Source organism: Polypterus senegalus, chromosome 14 (genome assembly GCF_016835505.1).
Source record: "Polypterus senegalus isolate Bchr_013 chromosome 14, ASM1683550v1, whole genome shotgun sequence".
Taxonomy (NCBI): domain Eukaryota; kingdom Metazoa; phylum Chordata; class Cladistia; order Polypteriformes; family Polypteridae; genus Polypterus; species Polypterus senegalus.
The window spans coordinates 101,647,399-101,668,048 of NC_053167.1; the positions used below are offsets into that span (position 1 = coordinate 101,647,399).

At 38.2% G+C, this 20,650-nt stretch overlaps 1 protein-coding gene across 3 annotated transcripts in view; it reads left to right on the forward strand.

Annotated features, from left to right (window-relative positions):
* The window catches only part of LOC120514913 (dihydropyrimidine dehydrogenase [NADP(+)]-like), a 1,294,590-nt gene that overhangs the window by 966,677 nt on the left and 307,263 nt on the right, over window positions 1-20,650 (forward strand). For all 3 annotated transcript variants that reach the window (XM_039735551.1, XM_039735552.1, XM_039735553.1), the window contains 2 exons: window positions 8,748-8,868; window positions 9,836-9,955. In XM_039735551.1, coding sequence (XP_039591485.1) covers window positions 8,748-8,868; window positions 9,836-9,955 — 241 coding nt within the window. The remainder of the gene's footprint in view (window positions 1-8,747; window positions 8,869-9,835; window positions 9,956-20,650) is intronic.

Below are 20,650 nucleotides of genomic sequence, written 5' to 3' on the forward strand. Positions count from 1 at the left end.
TCGGACTCAATGACCTCCACCTCCCTCGGGACGTGGTCAAAGTTCTGCCAGACGTGTGAGTTGAAGCTACTTCTCACAGGGGACTCTGCCAGATGTTCCCAGCAGACCCTCACAACACGTTTGGGCCTACCAAACCTGACCGGAATCCTCACACTCCATCGAAGCCTACTCACCACCAGGTGGTGATCAGTTGACAGCTCCACTCCTCTCTTCACCCGAGTGTCCAAGACATGTGGCTGCAAGTCCGACGACACGACCACATCAATCATCGAACTGAGGCCTAGGGTGTCTTGGTGCTAAGTGCACATATGAACACCCCTATGCTTGAACATGGTGTTTGTTATGGACAATCCCTGATGAGCACAGAAGTCCACTAACAAAACACCACTCGGGTTCAGATTGCGCATACGCACAAACAACAGTTAGGACCCATCCCCCCACCCGAAGGCGGAGGGAGGCTACCCTCTCTTCCACCGGGGTAAACCCCAAAGAACAGGCTCCAAGTCGGGGGGCAATAAGTATGCCCACATCCCTTTGCGCCTCTCACCGGGGATAACTCCAGAGTGGTAGAGAGTCCAGTCCCTCTGAAGGTGTCAGGTGCCAGGGCTGCCCTTTGTCACCGATTCTGTTCATAACTTTAATGAACAAAATTTCTATGCACAGCCAGGGCGTTGAGGGGGTCCGGTTTGGTGGACTCAGGATTGGGTCACTGCTTTTTGCAGATGATGTTGTCCTGTTTACTTCATCAGAGCATGAGCGATCCCTCTCTGGGTTGGGAGCGAGATCCTGCCCCAAGTCAAGTAGCGAGGGAAGATCAGATGATGGTGGTTCGGGCATCTGATCAGGATGCCTCCTGGACGCCTCCCTGGCAAGGTCATGGTGAAAAGGAGCTGAGCCGTAAGGCAAAGCTCCAACCGGCCAAGGAGGCTATGGGTAGTGACCGAAAGAATGAGATCACGAATACAAGCAGCTGGAATGAGTTTCCTCCACAGGGTGTCTGGGATTTCCCTTAAAGTCATCCGGGAGGGGCTATGTGCTCCCCAACTGGAAGGAGGCCCGGCAGAGGGCTGGAGAGACTATGTCTCCGGCTGACCTGGGATTCCTCCGGAAGAGGTAGGAGAAGTGGCTGGGAGAGGGAAGTCTGGGCATCTCTACTCAAGCTTACCCAACCTCAGATAAGCGGAAGAGGATGTATGGATATATATATTGTGCCGTATAGCGCCCGACCCGGCACAGACTCACACAGAGGCACGTGTAAAAACACAAGAAGACTTTATTGTTTCTTCAGCTGGAGGGCACCTCTTCCCCATGAACCCTCCAGCCACAACACAGTCCCAAGTACAGTTAAACACAAACCACAACCCTTCTTCTGGCACCACCACTCCTCCCAGGCCACCTCGTCCTCTTCCTCCCAATTCTGACGCTGAGTGGTGGCTGTCGGTCCTTTCTATAGCCTACCCGGAAGTGCTCTTGGTGCCTGATCACCTGTTCCTGATTGCACTTCCGGGCAGAGCTGTAGAGTTGTCCAAGCTGGCTCTGGGATCCATGCAGCACCCCCTGGCGGCCACCCCAGATCCCCACAGGATTTTGGAGAACTCCATCTCCCATGGAACCCTGCGCGAAACTGAGTCACCATCATCAGCCAGGGAGGCTGCCACCAAGCGTCCCAGGGGAGGTACTGAGGAGCCCATGGATGCTCCCCCGGTACATAAGTAAAAGAGGCATCCCGGCCGGGCATGGGACCGGTCGCCCGCCACAATATATCTTTATATATTGTCAAGCTTGGGTCACAAAGTTGCACAGGAGAGTTCAACAGGTTTTCCAAGGAGTAGAATCTTTATTGCTGTTCTGCCAGATACAAACACAAGTCTTTTATACTGGTGATCCAGCCTCACAAGGAACAGCTGTCAAACATGATGCATGAGCCCAGACTCCTGCTCAAAAGAACACAAAGTCTTCTTCATCAAGGGGGTCAAGTGGCCCTGTAGCAGCGGCCAGAGTACAGGGAGTGGGGGGGAAGAGGAACAGGAGAGTGAGACCACAGGATGGCCGCAGCTCTGTCTTTTAAATGTTCGAAGCCCCGTGCAACGTGCCAGCAGTTGATCCCACAAAGAGGAACTGTAAAAGTGAGTTTGTTTCCCATTGAAAAACTGTTTAAGAGGGGGTTTCTGAAAGGCTGCCGCTTCCCCTTGCAGCAGCGGTTACAATATATATTTGCATATAGTGACTTATAAAAACAAAACAGTGTAATTGATTTAAATTTAATAGATCATTTAAATTTTTAAGTGATCAAAAACAATGATTATATATTTATGCACATATATTTTATTCCTTCATTCTATGACATAGGCTGACCTATTTTACTAATGTTATCAGCTTTTTGAAGTTTTTAAAATGTTTGAACAGAAACCAGCTGTTAACTTTTCTTGAACAGTTAAGGTTTTAGAAAATGACAGTATCTAAAATTAAATCACTTGAAAGCTTACATTAAAAAATGGAAAAAATGTGTTTTATTAGGAAAGGAATATGTTTTCTATGTTTTGTAGATTGTTTCATATACAAATACAGCATGTCTATCTATATGTATGTATGTTTAATATGATTTAAAATAAATTTGAAATGAAATACACATTTTATATATGTTGATTTAGTCCGGAACTTAATACACTTTATACATTGAGATACAAACCTTATTCTAAAATAGACTTTTTTTGCCCAACTGTTCTAAATTCTGTTTTCACTGATTTGCTTAATTGAGCAGACTGAATTATGCATCTCTAAAATATCCCTGTCATGAGATTTTAAAGAAAAAAGTAAAGTGGAGTTTTGCGTTTTCTGCAGTTCCACCAACTATCTCCATAGTAACTGGAAATTATATTTTTGCAGTATTTAGATTATATTCACACTTAATTAAGTCTTTGTAAACAGAAAACTCACTATTAAAATAATGTTAGTAAAACAAGTTATTGTATCTTTCTGTAATTAGCTTTAATTACAGGTGATTTGCTTAAGTGTGTAGGAGAAAAAGTAAATTTTTTAAAACAGGATATTTACCATCTTTCCTTTCTCTGTAATTCCAACAAAATAACTATAGAAACTAAAACTGGTGTATGTAGTTGTATTTCACCTACGTGTTCATGACCCACTGAATGGATAAATCACACAGACATCCAAGCCTATGAATATATCTACGTGTAATCTGGGCAGCACTTGCACAGTGAGATGAATGAACAGTCCACAAAACTCAACATTCTCCATGTTCAGAATGGTCGGACTTGTCAGTGATTATGTCCAGAAGCAGAGACAAAGAGAAGGAGATGGACTCACTTTACATAGACTTTCTTGTATTACAGTAACAGCTTTAAAGCTGAATCAACAGACTTATCTGTATCTGCCAGACATCGACAAAAGGCGTGCAAGGAAGTGCACATGAGTCTGAATATGGAAAGAATGAAGCTGCAGAAGCAGATTTTTGCACGCTTGGACTCTGTAATGGATAAAACAGCTCCAGAAAATGAATAGATAGTTGGAAGTATGACAGTGTAATGCATTTAAATGGATCAGAATGCTAACAGACTACATCAAAGTGAAATAAATTTAATATTTAATATTTAATACATTTAATAAAATGTCCAAATTAAATATATAGATACATAGGTAATAAGTAAATTTAAACGGGACATACTGTAGAAAGTAGCATATCCAACTGGGTGATAGACCAATGAAATTCATGCCAAGCATTTTATAACTTTCTGTTTGTTTTTTATGCTTTTCATAAAATTTGAAGTCTTTTTCCCAAAACTCTAGGTTTTAATAGTAAAGCGTTATAAGAATGAAAATAAAAAATATGTCAGTTCTGTTCAGATACAAATGGATGTAGTCAGAAGCCTCAAGAAGAATATCTTGATTTTGTAGACAAATATCTTGCAGCTCCTTAGAGTTAAGACGCTTATAAAATGAGCACTCAAACATTTTTTTTCATTCCATATTCTTATTACTCATTTTAAAAATGCTCTTTTTATTTATTTAAACAAATATCGTTACACATTCTCCTGGACATTTAGATAAAAGCTCATTTATATTTATTCTTAGAAACGGTGAAAGTTTGACTATGTTTAAGAAACAACATCATACAGTCAGGTTATTTTCTTATGGTTTTTTGTCATAATTTTAAAATTTTTATTCTTCATTCATTTCTTTAATGTTATCTAAATAAAAAGATGATTGCAATTCTAAAATTAAATTCAACTCCCAAGCATTGATTACAGCGATAGAAAACAAAACATGGCTAATTAGCTTAATATTTGTCCATTTTGGGCATAATGCTTTTTATGCTTAATAATATTCATGAATTTCATTTTTGTGCATTATTCTTTGAAATATTTTATAATCTTTATTTTTGTTTAACATTTTCTGAAATATTGCATTAAATGATTAGCTTATCAAACACGTCAAACTGTGTTTCCAGGATTTCTCTGTTATGAGGCATGACATTATTATAAATGTTCCATTTTTTTCTGTTATAGTTTAAATAAACTGTACATTCTGAAATGAGGTCTTCTCAGCTCTTACCTGTTAGGCTTATCAAGAGTTAAATTCATCTGTTAAGGGTCTAACTGAAGGAGGTAAGAGAAAGAATTGCTGGAAATTTTGAGAAGTGAATACATTTTGTGATGCTTTTGAGCTTGGTGCCTGCATTTGAGCAGTGAGGTCGAGCTGTGGACACAGTGGTGTGAAGGCTCAGACAAGACCTTGGGTGTCAGAACCAAAGAGGGATTTACTGGGCAATTAGTGGTCACTTCTGTGAATATACATTTACATGAATAAAAAATGAGCATCTCTAGATTGGCAGATTGGCCTGATTGTATTGTGGAGTCATCAGGGCATCATAATCTGGATCCTTCAGGATGAAGTGCTGCTTGTCACTCTGCATGCCTTTTAGAATGAACCAAAGCATGAAAGCTGGATGCAAATATACATTTCTACAAACTGTAAGTGCTCAAAGGGCATTAATTCAAGAGAAAATTGAGATTTATATCAAATTATAATAGTGTGGTCATTTGAAAAGGGAAAAAGACAGATGAAGAAAAAACATTTAGTGAATCAAGAGCAAGTTGGCCCTTACAAGAAACCACTTTCTGGATTACCGTGGTGTGAAGTCAGCCTCACATGACCACTATGTTTTATACTAGTTAAAGCTTTGACACCTATTTGTGTTAAACAAAACTGTTTTTTTTAAATACTGTTGTTTGTTTTTTCATATTTTTTATTGAAATTTGACATCTTAGATTCATGGAACTGCAGTGCATAGCATTTCATAATATTTTTGCTTTAGAAAATACAGATGGGGCGGCACAGTGGCGCAGTAGGTAGCGCTGCTGCCTCACAGTTAGGAGACCCGGGTTCGCTTTCTGGGTCCTCCCTGCGTGGAGTTTGCATGCTCTCCCCGTGTCTGCGTGGGTTTCCTCCAGGTGCTCCGGTTTCCTCCCACAGTCCAAAGACATGCCGGTTAGGTGGACTGGCGATCCTAAATTGGCCCTAGTGTGTGTTTGGTGTGTGGGTGTGCCCTGCGGTGAGCTGGCGCCCTGCCTGGGGTTTGTTTCCTGCCTTGTGCACTGTGTTGGCTGAGATTGGCTCCAACAGACCCCCGTGACCCTGTGGTTAGGATATAGTGGGTTAGATAACGGATGGAAAATACAGATTTTATTTTAGTGTTTTGCCTGTGGTATTTTTTCTGATAATTCTAAAATGTTTAAATTTCAATTGGCTGTCATAGTTAAACAAGAAGAGATTATGGAATTTAACACTCACTATGAGCAATTTTTGTAGTATTAACAAAATCCCCCCCAAAAAATAATGTTAATTCATTAAGAATTTTCCATTAAGAACGACAAAAGCTTCAAGGTGAGATTCTTATACTTATTAGTCGTAGCACCAGAGAGGGGAGACCTATTGGATATTGAATCGCACCTGCAAATAAAAATTTACATACTCTGTACATGCAAGACAACTGTCCCTATAAACCTATAACATGGCATTGCCAGCAACTAATGGTTTTAAATAACATGAAAAATAAGCTGTTTTAGTTCTGTACATCCATTTTGTATGCGTGACATTTCAAACCTAGGGTTGCAGGAAAGCTGAAGTTCATTGCTGTATAGGACACCAATCTATTTACACACATGCTTACCCACACAGAGATAGGTTTGAGTCCATATTTAGAATAACAGGATGATTTTTGAGTCTCCTTGTGCTTACTTTACGACAAATAGTAGTTTTTACTGAGTTACTGAATCTCTGTTAGTCATAAAGGAGAAGACAATGCAGGACTTGATTTTGTTTCAATCACATCTGTCCAATCCCATTATCCACCATTGATCCAGCACTTTAACCGAGGAAGAAACTTTAAAACATTTTGTTTATCAAGAACAGCAACACAGCGCCAATATTTATACAATGTAATATTTATATAGGCCAATTTACTGTGAAGCACACAAAATTGCTGCCACACACCTCCTCTTATTTCAGCAATTTAGAGATGTCAAATGTCAGACACACACAATCTATTGTCATGCATCTACATTATTTTACCTACTGTGTTCTCAAAAAATGCATTTACTGTGTATGTCATTACATCAATTAGTTTTATATGGATTGCAATATATGAGCCTTGCAGTTACTGTAACTATTAATAGATAAACCCATTAGAAAGACAGTTGCAATTTATATTGTAGCTATAAGAAATTAACTCAGCAAATTGGTTTCTAAATATGATTCTCATTAATTACACCGAGTAAGTGACTCTATACCTAGTGAGCATTATTATTTAAAACCCTGTAATTTTGTTTTTACCTTTAATGTTTATTGTTTCTGCTGCTTAGTAATGATTTTCAGGTGCTCCAAGCTACTCTATGCCTTTCTGCATTTGTTTATATCATGCTTTACAAAAGCTTGCATCTGATGTCCCTATCCTTTAGAATTTGAAAGCTCTCCTAGGAACCTTTGTGCCTGGAGAAAGGTATAAAAATGCCTTTAAAGCTAAGTTTCTGAGCAGGGGAACATGCCTGCTGAGAACTTAAAAAGTGGAAATGGCAATGCAAAGGCCCTTATGCATGGTATGCCTCATGCTGTAGTACAAATTAGGAGTTGAGTATCATTATGTAACGTGAATTAAACAAATTGCCAACTTAGCCTCTGAAAAGGCATACTCATCCATTCATTTTACAGCCCTCTTATGTAATTCAGTTTAGTTTATTGTTATAAAGCGGAAGACAGAATTCTGAACACAAAAACACCATGAAATATTTTTACATTCACACACACTTGGGACATATACAGTATACCTATAGAGTAGTGTGTCTAATCCTTTGTAAGCAAGATGCCAGCGTGTGCATCCAAAATAGCTTTTTGTTTACAGCTCCTTGACAGGACTGCTCATACTCACAGGTTTTTGAGAAAATATGATCATTTTACATGCATACATTTATGAACAAATATAAATTAGAGCAGTGGCCCTCAAAATGTGGCCATAAGTGTGAATAAAGTGGTTTAAATTGCTCAGATACATTAGTTTGCTGTTTACTTACTTGAATTTAGCATGTGAAACATGGCCACTCTTCACTAACAAGTACCGGTGGGATATTTTCTAATTTATTCATAGTAATCAGGCTACTGTCTAACATTCATGTTCCTAAATTTCCTCAAATTTGCCCCTGGGGACAAATCTATCTATCTATCTATCTATCTATCTATCTATCTATCTATCTATCTATCTATCTATCTATCTATCTATCTATCTATCTATCTATCTATCTATCTATCTATCCTCCCCTACTGAAAGGGTCATAACAAGAGACTTTTAAACAACCACCGTAGAGTGCCAGTCTGGCATACCCCACACAATAACCTGTTTTACTTCTATTCCAAACCTTTCTGCTTTGTCCCTCTCCACTTCTAGGGATCTCTGCCCCCCATACTTTTTCAGACTCACAGTTTTTCTCCCGTCATTGTAACGATACTGTCTTACAGTGGGACTCTATTAAATCAACCTTGACATCAACTTGGTGTGCCCACCCCTGCTAAGGCAATCCATTAAATCCATGCAGCCAGTGACATACACCACCCTTGATGCATCAGCACTGCCCATCATTGCACTGTCTTTGTGACTGCAGGGTTATTATCAATTGGTTGAAACTGGAAATACAAATCCAGCAATATTGAACTTGGTATTTTTTTCATAAATAAATTTACTGTGTTAACAAAAGTATGGCAATTGTACTTTGAAATTTAAGCTAAGAAGTGATAATTGGCTGTCTGTTTGCAATCCAAAGCTCTTTGAGAATGAATTAATTAGAAAGTGCACAAAGTGGACTATCCAGTATGCTGATATTATATCACCTTGTTTTTTCCAAGTGATGGTGTTCAGTGGTAAACTGATAATAATTGTTCTGAGTAATGATAATAATTGTTCTGAGTCACTCTCTATTCAATGAAAATAAAAAGCATTGTAAAGGACTTGCATTGCATATAGCAGAAGAGACCAAAATTAAGCAAATATTCAATGTAACCGTCCTAATGGTGTAGTGCTCAGCCATTTCTAAGAAGACTGGCAATAAACTGGATAGAATGCCTCTGCCGCCTCATGCAGGGTAGACAGATTGGTAGTATTAGGTTCTGCTGCTCAATGCAATGCACAGATTTATCAGATTAGTTTATCATTGAGTTTTGTAACTTACCCATTTGAACAGGATCCAGAGCTGGTGCGAAACATCTGTCGCTGGGTACAGCAAGCTGTTAAGATTCCATTCTTTGCCAAGCTGACCCCCAATGTCACCAATATTGTGGATATCGCAATGGCTGCTCATGAAGGTATGAAGCATTTAAACTGTTTTACTTTCTCAATTTTTATTAGGATACAGTATGTGCAAATACTGTATATAAACATGTTTTTAGGAATACTTGCACAATCTACATTTTATATGCATTTCCCACTATTTTTAAACTTAATTTTATATAGTAAATAAGCTATCTATCTATCTATCTATCTATCTATCTATCTATCTATCTATCTATCTATCTATCTATCTATCTATCTATCTATCTATCTATCAGTTATAGTGCCTATCTATCTATCTATCTATCTATCTATCTATCTATCTATCAGTTATAGTGCCTTTCTATCTATCTATCTATCTATCTATCTATCTATCTATCTATCTATCCAAATTTTGGTTGAATTAAGGTGATTATCAGTCTGTGTTGAAAGGTTTAATAATTTGCATTAATGGAAACATGATTTTGACTGTTAAGTATAATTTACCATTTGTTAATATACTGTCAAATTGTTATTTCTTTTGAAAATTCCACTTTAATCCCTGTATGTCCATATTTTGGTTATTTTATCTGAGCATGTAATGTCATATATATGTAAAAGATTAGTTGCTTAAAAGCAAAAGTGGTCTGTAAAAGTAAAACAAAAACGAACAGTATAATATTTAAGAATTTCCATAATAATGTAATGATAAATGATTTTTTATTAAATGGACAAAATATTACATGAAGTATATCTATTTTTAAATGCATTAAAGTTTTGTTAGGGCTAAAAAAGAATGAAATCTGTGGAAAAAATGTCACCTCTTTTTTAAGCATTTTAAGAAAATGTCTCTTACATGGCTACATAAAGTCATTATACTTTATTGTTTTGCAGAAATGTCTTTTCATAAATTATAATTTAGGATATTTTTTTTCTCCTCTTACTATCTGCTGTATGGCTAATTAGCTTCTTTGGTTTGTGGATTCAGGCATTCATGGTTAACTGTTAAAAACTTCTGTGCAGGTGGTGCTGATGGGGTTACAGCAACCAACACGGTCTCAGGGCTGATGGGACTGAAAGCAGACGGCTCACCCTGGCCTTCCATCGGAGTTTCGAAGCGAACCACATATGGTGGTGTGTCTGGTAGGTGTTACCTTCTTCACTGTACACATTTACCTCAGAGACTCCATGACACACCAGAAGGTCCATGTCACAGGGACTGTTTGCTTGTCCTCTTTCTTGTTCTGACTTTACAGCTCAATACTGTTCACTGCTCATAAATGTGATGACATTGAGTGTGATTGTTCGCTGTTTCTTTGTTTTTTGGCCGTTATGGCTAAGAACTCCCAGATAACCCTGTAAGAATCAGGTGTGAAAGAAAAAATGAAATGCGCCTCTAATGCCGTGTGCAGTAGTCATTTTTAGACTGTACCTCGTTATCTTGCCATCAGTCTCTATTATCCTGTTGTAGTCCTTTTTATGAAATCTGGTTGGTTCTTTTTATATCATAACATTTAAAATCATAAGCTGGCAAATTGTATACTAGTGATGCATTGTAAGTGTACTGTATGTCGTTCTTCATTTAAACAAGTCACATCTTTTAAAATATTGGTAGACCACTGAGATATCTTTCTTCCAAATTAACAATATGTAGCATGCTTATCAAGTAGTCTCACAATCAATCACTCAGTCAGTCATTCTTTATTTAACTATATATCTATCATGGGGGCACAAAGGCACAGAGCTCTTTATACAGTGCAACACAATCAAGAGTATTGTAGACAGGCATGGGTATAGAAAAGTGAAATAGAAGACAGGTTAGTCTAAGAATGAAGATTTTGACTGCAATACCAGTTAACAGTTAAATGACGCTCAGATGCATCCATGGCATGATGGTGCATTGATTAGCACTGCTGCTTCATGGATTCTGTGTTCTCAGTTCTGATCTTGTGACCAGTTGTTTTCTTTGTGAAATTTAAAGATTCACCCTGTTGTTGTTTGTGTCCATGTCCCAGAAACGTACTGTTGGGTGAACTGATGACTCTCAGTTGGCCCTAGTGGGTTAGACTTTGATGGACTGTTTCTGTCCAGGGCTAGGTCTGGCCTTTTTCCTTAGTGATCCTCAGCTGAATTAACTGGATTGTAAAATAGTATGCTGTGTACCCTAAGTGCATTATTTAAGTAGAGCTTACTGGCTAGGATTTAATGGGTCTATACAATTATACTAAGAAAATGACTGTAAAAGAAAAATTCAGCCAGTTTCTGAGGACAGTTTATGTAATTTCAAGGTCAGAACAAGTCAATCTATTCATTGAGCACATTCATTTCTTCTGGGCCATTTCAGTGTCACCAATTAGCCTTGCACCAATATCTTTGAGATGTGTGTAACCCAGGAGGAAACATGCACACAGATATGGGGTGAACATGCACACTTCCCAAAGACAGCAGTCAAGTACGAGTTTTGAGCCTACCTTTAGTGCCTACCATATTAAAAAATAGGTATCTCTAATTTAAATATGTTGAGAAAGAGTAATAAAATGCTCATTTCGAAAATATGTTTATACTAGCAGACCTTGTGCGCTTCGCTGCAATCGCTGTAGTTGGAATAATTATGTATCTACATGCTGTAGTTGGAATAATTATGTATCTACATGCGACTTAAAGTAACAGTCTAAAACAGTAAATGAACACCGCCGGGAACACAGTAAAAAACAACAGTAAATGAGATAAAGTTACTAGACACTAAGAAACTCTAAAGGAAAAACACCGCGTACTATTTAGTAAGTACTATTCAGTAAGTACTGCGTCTAGTAAATAGTAAATCAGTAAAGGAGAAAGGACTAAACACTAAGGAAAAAGAACGGCAAGACCGCGTCAGCTGCGGAGCTCAGCTTGTGAGTGAAATGACGTGAATGGGAGGGGAGATGATCACGTGACTCCCCCACCCGCCTTAACTCTCCATCCCTCCACAAACACACAAACACAGTCTCTCGAATCCCAACACTCCTTTATATGTATGGATGAAGGTTAGAGCTACACAAATGAAACAGCAGTCACCTTCCATCTTGCTTTCAGTTGGCTTCCCCACACCAACTTTGTATTGTGATTAAGATGCTTAGAAAATCGAGATTTTACAGACTGCATAGATATGTATATTTAATTTGACCAAACACTGTAAATATGTCTTCTTTTTATAAATCTAGTATTCACGTGAATATTCTTTAATTATGAGCCATGCAATCACACAAAGGTTTATGCTGTGTATAGAGAGATTTGGAATGCCATTTTATTTCATTACCATTATCATTTAGAATTGTACATGGAACATACCATTTAAAAAGATGAAGCAACCAAAATGAAAATTACTGAAAATGTATCAACTGCTTGAATTTGCGTGCCCGGTTCAGTTCTGTACATTTTGCAATTTAACTATATAGTAGTTGTCATAATATTTATAGCAGTTATTATAGTAGTTTATCGTACAATATGATATTGCCTAAATTCACATTCATTGTATTGTAAAAAGAAAACAAGCAGAGATTCTAGTACAGAAAAGGCTCGAAGTAAGTTGCATTCAGTCTCGGAGATAAATTAGAACTGTGAGAGGTTACGTTATTGTCATGTCTATGATACCATTGTTGCATTGAACAGGTGCATTACCATGCTGCTAAAACAAAATCGCATTGAAAATAAACTCTTTAATAAACTCTCCAATTGAAATCCAAAAGTCAGAAATCAAAATTCTGAGTAAGAAAACCCCAGAAAAGATGTAGAGATTAATTTTAACCCTTTCGGCCCTGACATCCTATTACTAATACATATACAAGTATATGCAGCCGTTTTGTAAAAAAAACAGGTACGTTTGTAGCCGTTGGAACCAGGCGTGTTACTATTAGCGCAGACTGGAGAGACTGACATACAGTCCATGAAACACGGAAGTGAAAATGGACGCCATTGGTTTGCGTGCACCACTTTCAATTTCATTTCCTCAAGAAGACTGCAGTATTTGGCAGCTATTGTATAATAATAGTGATATTTGTTTTGTTTTTTCATTTTTGAGCTTCCTAAACATCCCAAAGGTAGAATATCTCACAAAATTATTTTTCCCATAAAAACAGAAAATCCAGGGCGAAAAGGGTTGCATCTTTAGGAGAGACCAAGAGGAATGAATTAAGAATGTAAATCATAACAGCCCACATAAATACAAAATTCTGGATACCATCATAAAAAGTGACATCGGAAGTCACATGGTGCAATGAGGTACAGTTACTATCAACAATATGGTTGCATCCTTCCAAATAACACAAAATGGCAGTGCCCCCATCAAAGCTGATGTACAAAATGGCTGTGTGATGATGTCACCAACATACTGACAAAAAAATAAAATCATTGTTAAAACAACAATAAAAGTACATGGAATTCATCAAAATATTGTTATTTCCTAATTCATAATAATGATGGGTAGCAAAAGTGAACACCAGGTAATACTGGAAGGTTTTCAGTCTTATGAGGCCAAGTATACGGTGGTCCAGATTTAATTATGTAATTTTCATTACGCTATAACTTATTAAGTTTATTACATAGAAAATCACCTGAAAAATCCCAGACCATCGAGACGTGTGCAAACTGACGACATGAAGAATCGTCTTTGCGCCGAACTGGAATCGTCCCTGCATAAATCAAAGTCATCCAGACAATCTGGATCTGAATAATTAGATCTGCACCACCCTGTATACACTGAATGGCCATCTAAAAAGGTTTGCCCTCACCCTTCCCATTTGACCCAGCCATGTGTTCAGATAATGCTGTTTGAAACAGGTAGATGGCTGCTAACAGATTCTGTGTATGTGTAGTTTTGAAGGAAACTTGACTGAAGATTTAAGTTAGTTTGAACAGTTAGCTTTGGACAAGCTGGCATGAATTGACCAAGAACAGCAACCCAGGTGAGTGTTAAGAAAACACCCAACCAACAGCACTACTGAGTTTCAAAAACACAAGACTGAAAGGGACTCCCCTAAGCTGGATGAGTTGCTGTCATTCATCTAAACAATTCGTTCAACAGTATGCCATGCATTTCGTCATCAGGTTTTAAGGAATAATGTGATCATACAGAATGTTCTACCAGTCCATAGTAGCTAGTGTGTTGTTCTACTCTGCACTCTCTTGTGGAAACAACCTGAGTTCAAAAGAAGCACACTGCCTGAACAAACCTTTCAGGAAAGGCTGCCCCATCACACGGTGAACCTTGGATACACTGAAAGCTGTTGTGGTAAAGTGGATGATGGGAAAATTGCATACCATAATGCAAAATCCCCTCCATTCCCTCCAGGAGGTGCTCTCCAAGAGCACTTTTAGCAGCAGGCTCATTAAACCACAGTGTGCTAAGAAATGCCTCTGGGGTTCTTTTCTGCTCACTGCTATTAGGAAATTCAATGCTTCCATCCAATAAATGAGTTTTTTTGATTGATTGATTGATTGATTGATTGATTGATTGATTGGATCAATTAGCTATATTGGCTGTACTACTATCTTATTTTAAAGTAAGTCAGATACTGTGAGTTTCTGAGTTGATATCACAGCCCATTGAATGGTCTTTCTTTTTTATTTGACTTTAATTTTGTACTAATGTCAGTCAGGGCACTTTGCAGAGTGTACTGATAACCTTCTGCATTGCTTTAGAAAGTAAAGATAGTGATAAATGCCCATGTTTTCAGGGTGAAGCAGCTGCCAGTTTCCGCCATTGGCTTCCTCAGAGCTGAGCAGAATGCAACAGTGCTGGTCTCTTGAAGTTCAACATGTCCAATGACTGATATGATAGGAATATCCTCTCATAGTTGTATTTAGCTTGTATGTTGTTGCTTATCACACCAACAAATTTGATGGTGTACTTGTAATTTGCCTGTACTGTCGTGGGTGAAAAGAAAATGCAGGGTTTTCTTTGTAGCTCTGGGAGGCATCAGTATTCACAAAGAGCCAAAGTGAAGTTTTATTACCTAATTATATCACTATGTACTACACTTAATAAGTAAAAATAACAACAAAAGGGAAGCATAATGAAAATGATGTATGAGAGATTCCAGCCATAAACATTAAAACACAAAATACAACAATGGCCATTGTGCAATAAGAAAGGATAACATGCAGCAGTCACAATGGCAGCCCTCAGTGTTCAATAGTTTATTTGATTGGTGTGAGCCTAAAGGGACATCAGAGCTTTAGCGTTTCCTTGAAGGAAAGTGGGGGTGGCACAGTGGCGCAGTGGTAGCGCTGCTGCTTCCCAGTTAGGACACCTGGGTTTGCTTTCCGGGTCCTCCCTGCGTGGAGTTTGCATGTTCTCCCTGTGTCTGCGTGGGTTTCCTCTGGATGCTCCGGTTTCCTCACACAGTCTAAAGACATGCAGGTTAGGTGGATTGGCGATCCTAAATTGTCCCTAGTGTGTGCTTGCTGTGTGGGTGTGTGTTTGTGCCCTACGGTGGGCTGGTGCCCTGCACGGGGTTTGTTTCCTGCCTTGTGCCCTGTGTTGGCTGGGATTAGCACCAGCAGACCCCGTGACCCTGTGGTTAGGATATAGTGGGTTTGATAATGGATGGATGGAGGAATGAAAGTGAGAGTGTTCAAGTGTATCTTTTTCAAATAATGGTATATTATATATTTTACTTATTACATTATTAAATTGTTTCTATACATAATGTATTGCATTTTATATTATGTCCCAGTAAACCTCTTTTGCAGTTCAGCATTACTGACTGGGTGGTGTAGTGGTAGCACTGCTGCCTGGCTCAAAGGAGACTGGGGTTCACCTCCCAGATGGTCCCTGCATGTTATCCCCTTATCCTCCTGATGTTCAGGTTTCCTCCCACAGTCTAAAGACTTGCAGGTTAGGTGGATTGGCAATGCTACATTGACCCAGATCTGTGTATGTCTTCACCCCGTGATGGACTTGTGCCCAATGCTTATTGGGTTAGGTTCCAGCTCACGCTATGGCCCTGCTCTGGGTTAGTGCATTTAGAAAATGGATGGATGGATGCTTCATGTACAACCTTGTCAAGACTTTCACATGAATGTAGATCCTGGAAGCCTTCTTCACAGGTAAATGTGGATCAGGTTTCATGTATATATTCTGTATCACTGCACATATTAATTGTGTTTATTTTTAAGCTTTAAAATTATGTTCAGTATATTGAAATATATACTAATTTAGAAGATTATAATGGTAAATTAATTGACCAATTTTCTATTACTTTTTTAGTAGACACATAGTTGATTATTTGTAATTTGCTGCTGACATTAAAAATAGATTTTTTTTGGGTGTTGCCATGGCAAATAACGTGTGCTGTGTGTCAATGCATCTTGTGCTGCCAAGGTAGAGTCTTAGTGAGGTATTTATTTTTTTAGCTTAATGGGTAATCATCTAAGAAAATCAGAATTATAACAACATGTAAGTGTTACAGAAATGTTTATTACAATGAGGTACATTAGGAAAAAAATGTATTTATCTGAGCCTGAGGAGATCTTTTAAGAGGTATAATGAAATAAGATTTGATGTAGTTGGGGGCATAGTTGGCACTGTGGTTAGCTTTTCTGCCTCATGTTCTAGGAGACTGTATTTGCATCCCAAGTCAGGGCACTGCCTGTCTGGAGTTTGCCTGTTTGCACCATGCCAGCATATGGGTTTTCTTCCGGGTTCTCTGCTTAACTTTACCACTTTCTAAATGTGTGTGGCATAGTTTAATGCACATCCATAAATTACCCTATGTGAGTGTAAGTGAGCGAGTCCCATTCCAGGATTACTTTTGCCATGTACCTGATGTTGTAGAATAACCTCTCAAAAGCTGCAAACCTGGATTAGGTTAAAGGGGGTTAAAAATGAATGAATGCTTTCACTTTTGTGAAAACAAGAGTTTTACATATACCACCTCCTTAATATTGGCAGTAATTTCTTAGAGACATTCCCTTCCAGCATCTCAAGAAAAATGAGTTGCATTGCTCTCCATGTTTAGAGAACAATACTGAACAAAGCAGGCCCTTTTAGTGTGCACCCAGCTGAACCTTTCATTTTTATTGTTGGCAGCTTTCTATTATAAAAACCTCATTCTTACATTTTAGTGATTAGTATAAAAATAACTGAGATTACACTTCCTTGTGTCCTCTCATGCTGCTTCTTACCTCACTGATATATGACTTTACCTATGAGAACTTCAATCTTTTTTGACAAGTGATTGCGTGATAGTGTATTTTTGAGTTCAGGAGGTTTCAAGTAAAGTCACTAAAAGTCCATTTAAAGTATTTCAGAAAAGAATGAAAAGAACATAAAGTTAACAACTATTTCAAGCCAAAGAAGACAAAAGCAGCAAGATAGTTTTGAAAAGTTGCGCTTATCTTAGTGAATCTGCTCAGATGGAAATGTCTTCATCGCTCTATTTTAAATGGCACCTCTCATGGTATAATATATTAACCTCTTATCACACACGTCCCGGTCCCGGGACAAACAGCGGTTCAAAAATGTTACAGTAATGTGTGCATGCCCATCTGCCATGCATCTCGACACCCTATACATCAAATGAAACTTCAAAGTCTCGTCTTTCCGATGATATAAACCATTTTGACACACAACAACCACAGCACTGACACTAAAGCCTTTTTACAGAGAAGTACATACTTTTAAGAGTTGACTGCCTACCTTTGAAGACCCCTGCAAGTCAAACATCAATATTTCCGAGCAGTATTGATCCCATTGTGTCCGTAAGGCTCCAGCGAATATAATCCAGTAAAACGATTTAGGTCCAAAACACACGATATATTCTCAAAGGGACAAAAACTCCAGAAAAGTTTCATAACTTGAGACCACCTAAGTAATTTTTTCACTTATATTGCTCATATTAGACGTAATTTGTTTCTGTCGGCGATAACCATGCTACCGCATGAAACACGGAAGTGTTAGCTTTTGAAAGACACCTAAGTTGGCCAATTACGACGGGTCTGGGGTTGACTGGCACCTCGTATAGCCAACCAGTGTCACAGAAAGCTTGCAGGGTGACGTATAGCTCTGAACTCTGGTAGAATCTACCAGTTTGATTGGACACTGTGACTGACACTCAAAACTTACAGCCAATGAGCAGCCGAGCATTTTGATATGTAACTTGCCATACTAACTTGTAAAAAAAACAATCGAGCTTCGTGAAGGTGGCATTTGTGCCAGTCTGCAGAGTTGGTGCGTGGTTGTTTATTGTGATTTCGCCAAGTTTTTCGCATTTAAATATGAATAAAAGTAGAAGTTTAAACGTAAATAAACGCTCGATTAAATAATAGATGCATGTACGCGTTGAAAAGTATTCAACCGCAACGCGAGGTATAATGGGAGAGAGCGACGTGCCACGCCCTTGTGCTTTCTGCTTGCTAGTGATTGCTGCCATCAAGTGGCACATGGAAAAACGCTGAGCTGTGTTGTAACAGTTTGTAAAAGAAATATATATAGTTTGTGTGCATTTTATAAAAAAAAGTAAAAATAAAAATATAAATATATTTTTGGCCCATAACTTGTATTGACTATTTTTACATAGAAATGTGTATTTTTTATTGTTTTTATTATGGAACATGAATTTCCATAACTAATAGAGTGACACTGTGTGTAGATATAGATTCCTTTAGGTGTAAGCTTTCAGTAGAGCCCTCATTGATATATGTGGGTTGAAGCATTCAAAAGTTATTACACTTTTCCATATGTTCCAAAATGTGGATAATGGTCCCTCTAAAAGCCCCTGGGCATGCCCACATAAAAACTGGTGTAAAAAATGTCATTTTTACAGGTATTCTTTTCAAATTTGAAATTTGAGTAGTCAACAAGTTATTCTGTTGGTACATAGTGTGTTTCTGTCCCCACCTACCTACTGCAGCTTTATTTTCCTTTATTTTCATAAAAAAGGCGAGAACAAAAAATTTGTTTTTTGTGAGTTCTAATGTGCATAACTTTTGATCAGTCACACCTACAGTGATTCTGACTACTACTACATGTGTTTATACTCCAGATAGTTCAATAACAGCAATGATTCTAATTTGGAGAGGTCGAATTACAAGCGATTTAGCAAAAATGACCCCGAATGATATTAATAGTAGAAAATAAGATACATACGAACCTAATAATAATAATTGTTCAATGGTCTCCTTCAGCACCTTAAAGATGCTACAGGGCAGTTTCTGTTGTTTTAACGTTTCAAGACCAAGAAAAGAAGTAGCAGAATTTATTTCTTATAAAGTTGTTGCTGTGGGGTGCTGTTTGGCAAACAGTTGTGGTGGTTAAGGACACAACAAAGTTGACACAAGGTAATAAGCCTTTAGAAAAGAGAAATTCCAAAAACTGGTAGCAGGGACAGATTCTGATTTTCCTCGTTGGGAGGTAGCAAGAACAACAAGCTCAAGGTTTATTTAAATAGCAACTTCTAGTACAAAAGTATATTTTAAGTGGGAATACAGAAAAACAATAATCATATAAACTAATTATGTTAAGGGTGAGATAGTCAGTGGGGAGAGGGAAAAAAACTCCAGTGGAGATAAACCTCTGGGGCTCTGCGGCTAAAAGCCCATCGAAGCCACACCGGGTGCTTTATTGTATATTTTCAGCTCAAAAAAAGAATAAAATAGAGTGCAGACATCACAGGGACAGGACCTCAGTGTTCTTCTCCTTTCACCAGCCACAGGGTGTTTTGACAGAAAAGGTGGTGACATGTGGGCCACTACTGGATACCAAAAAGAGAAAGAAAAAGTTAAACAGTGCCATAAGTCAGAAATTTATTAAAAGCCATCTTAAAAGGCTAAGTTTTAAGAACCAAAGCACACAAAGCAACAGAAGACCCCATCATGTGTGGTACCCCAGATTGTTAGCCTTACATCAGGTAAAGCTACTGAGAGAAAAGAGTCGAAATCTAATGTCCATCCTATCATTCGTCAATAGACAAATCAAAACCCCAAAATTGCAGTAAGGAATTTGAAGCAAACGTCAAGAACTAGGAATCTAAAGAACAATGACTAGCACATGCGTGAAGACTGTTTACTTCGAATATCCATAAACTTTAATAGTGATGTGTCTGATGTACCGATTTGTACACTGATGTCATCAGGATCGTAACTTTTGGAGCCATGTTACACAACAACTATCATTGGACCATTACTATGGCAACACAAAATGGTGATGAAAATGATACAAACCATTTTCCAATATAATTAAAAGCAATGTCTAAATAGAAAATAAATTCAAAAATCAGTTTCAGAGCTGAAAAGTGAGTTGGTAAGTGGTGGAAACCCAGGATCTTTTACTGAGGAAGTTGGGACCAATCTGACTAGATCCCTCTTGCCAACCACTACAGTATAGCACTTACTCCCTGACTCATAGACCACGTTGCTGGTCAAGCCATATTGGAGGCCTGACCAATTAAGGGATGCTGAGGGCCAAGGGATACCAGGGCCCACTGCAAGAAGTTCTTGACTAATGTTCTTTTATCATAAGAAGGACTTCCAAAAGAGTGATTAAAGTTCCTTGAATGCAGAGCACAACTGGGGCTGGGAGGAAAGTTAGAGTGAAAGTTCATTGATGAGAGAAAGAGTTTAAACTTTTGACAGAGAAAGAGAGACATGAAATGAACAGAAAGTGACAAGACACATGATAAACAGGGACACTGTGTACAAGAAGACCCAGAAAGGCAGTAGAGCTGCTTCTTTGTCTGCTTTCCTTTATATTTTATGTTGTCCCTATTAGTGCCTGCTATTTTTATATTTTAAATAAATGCAAAAAATCTAATGTTTGTAATTCCATTGGCATTATATTAACTGAAATGTGGAAAGACA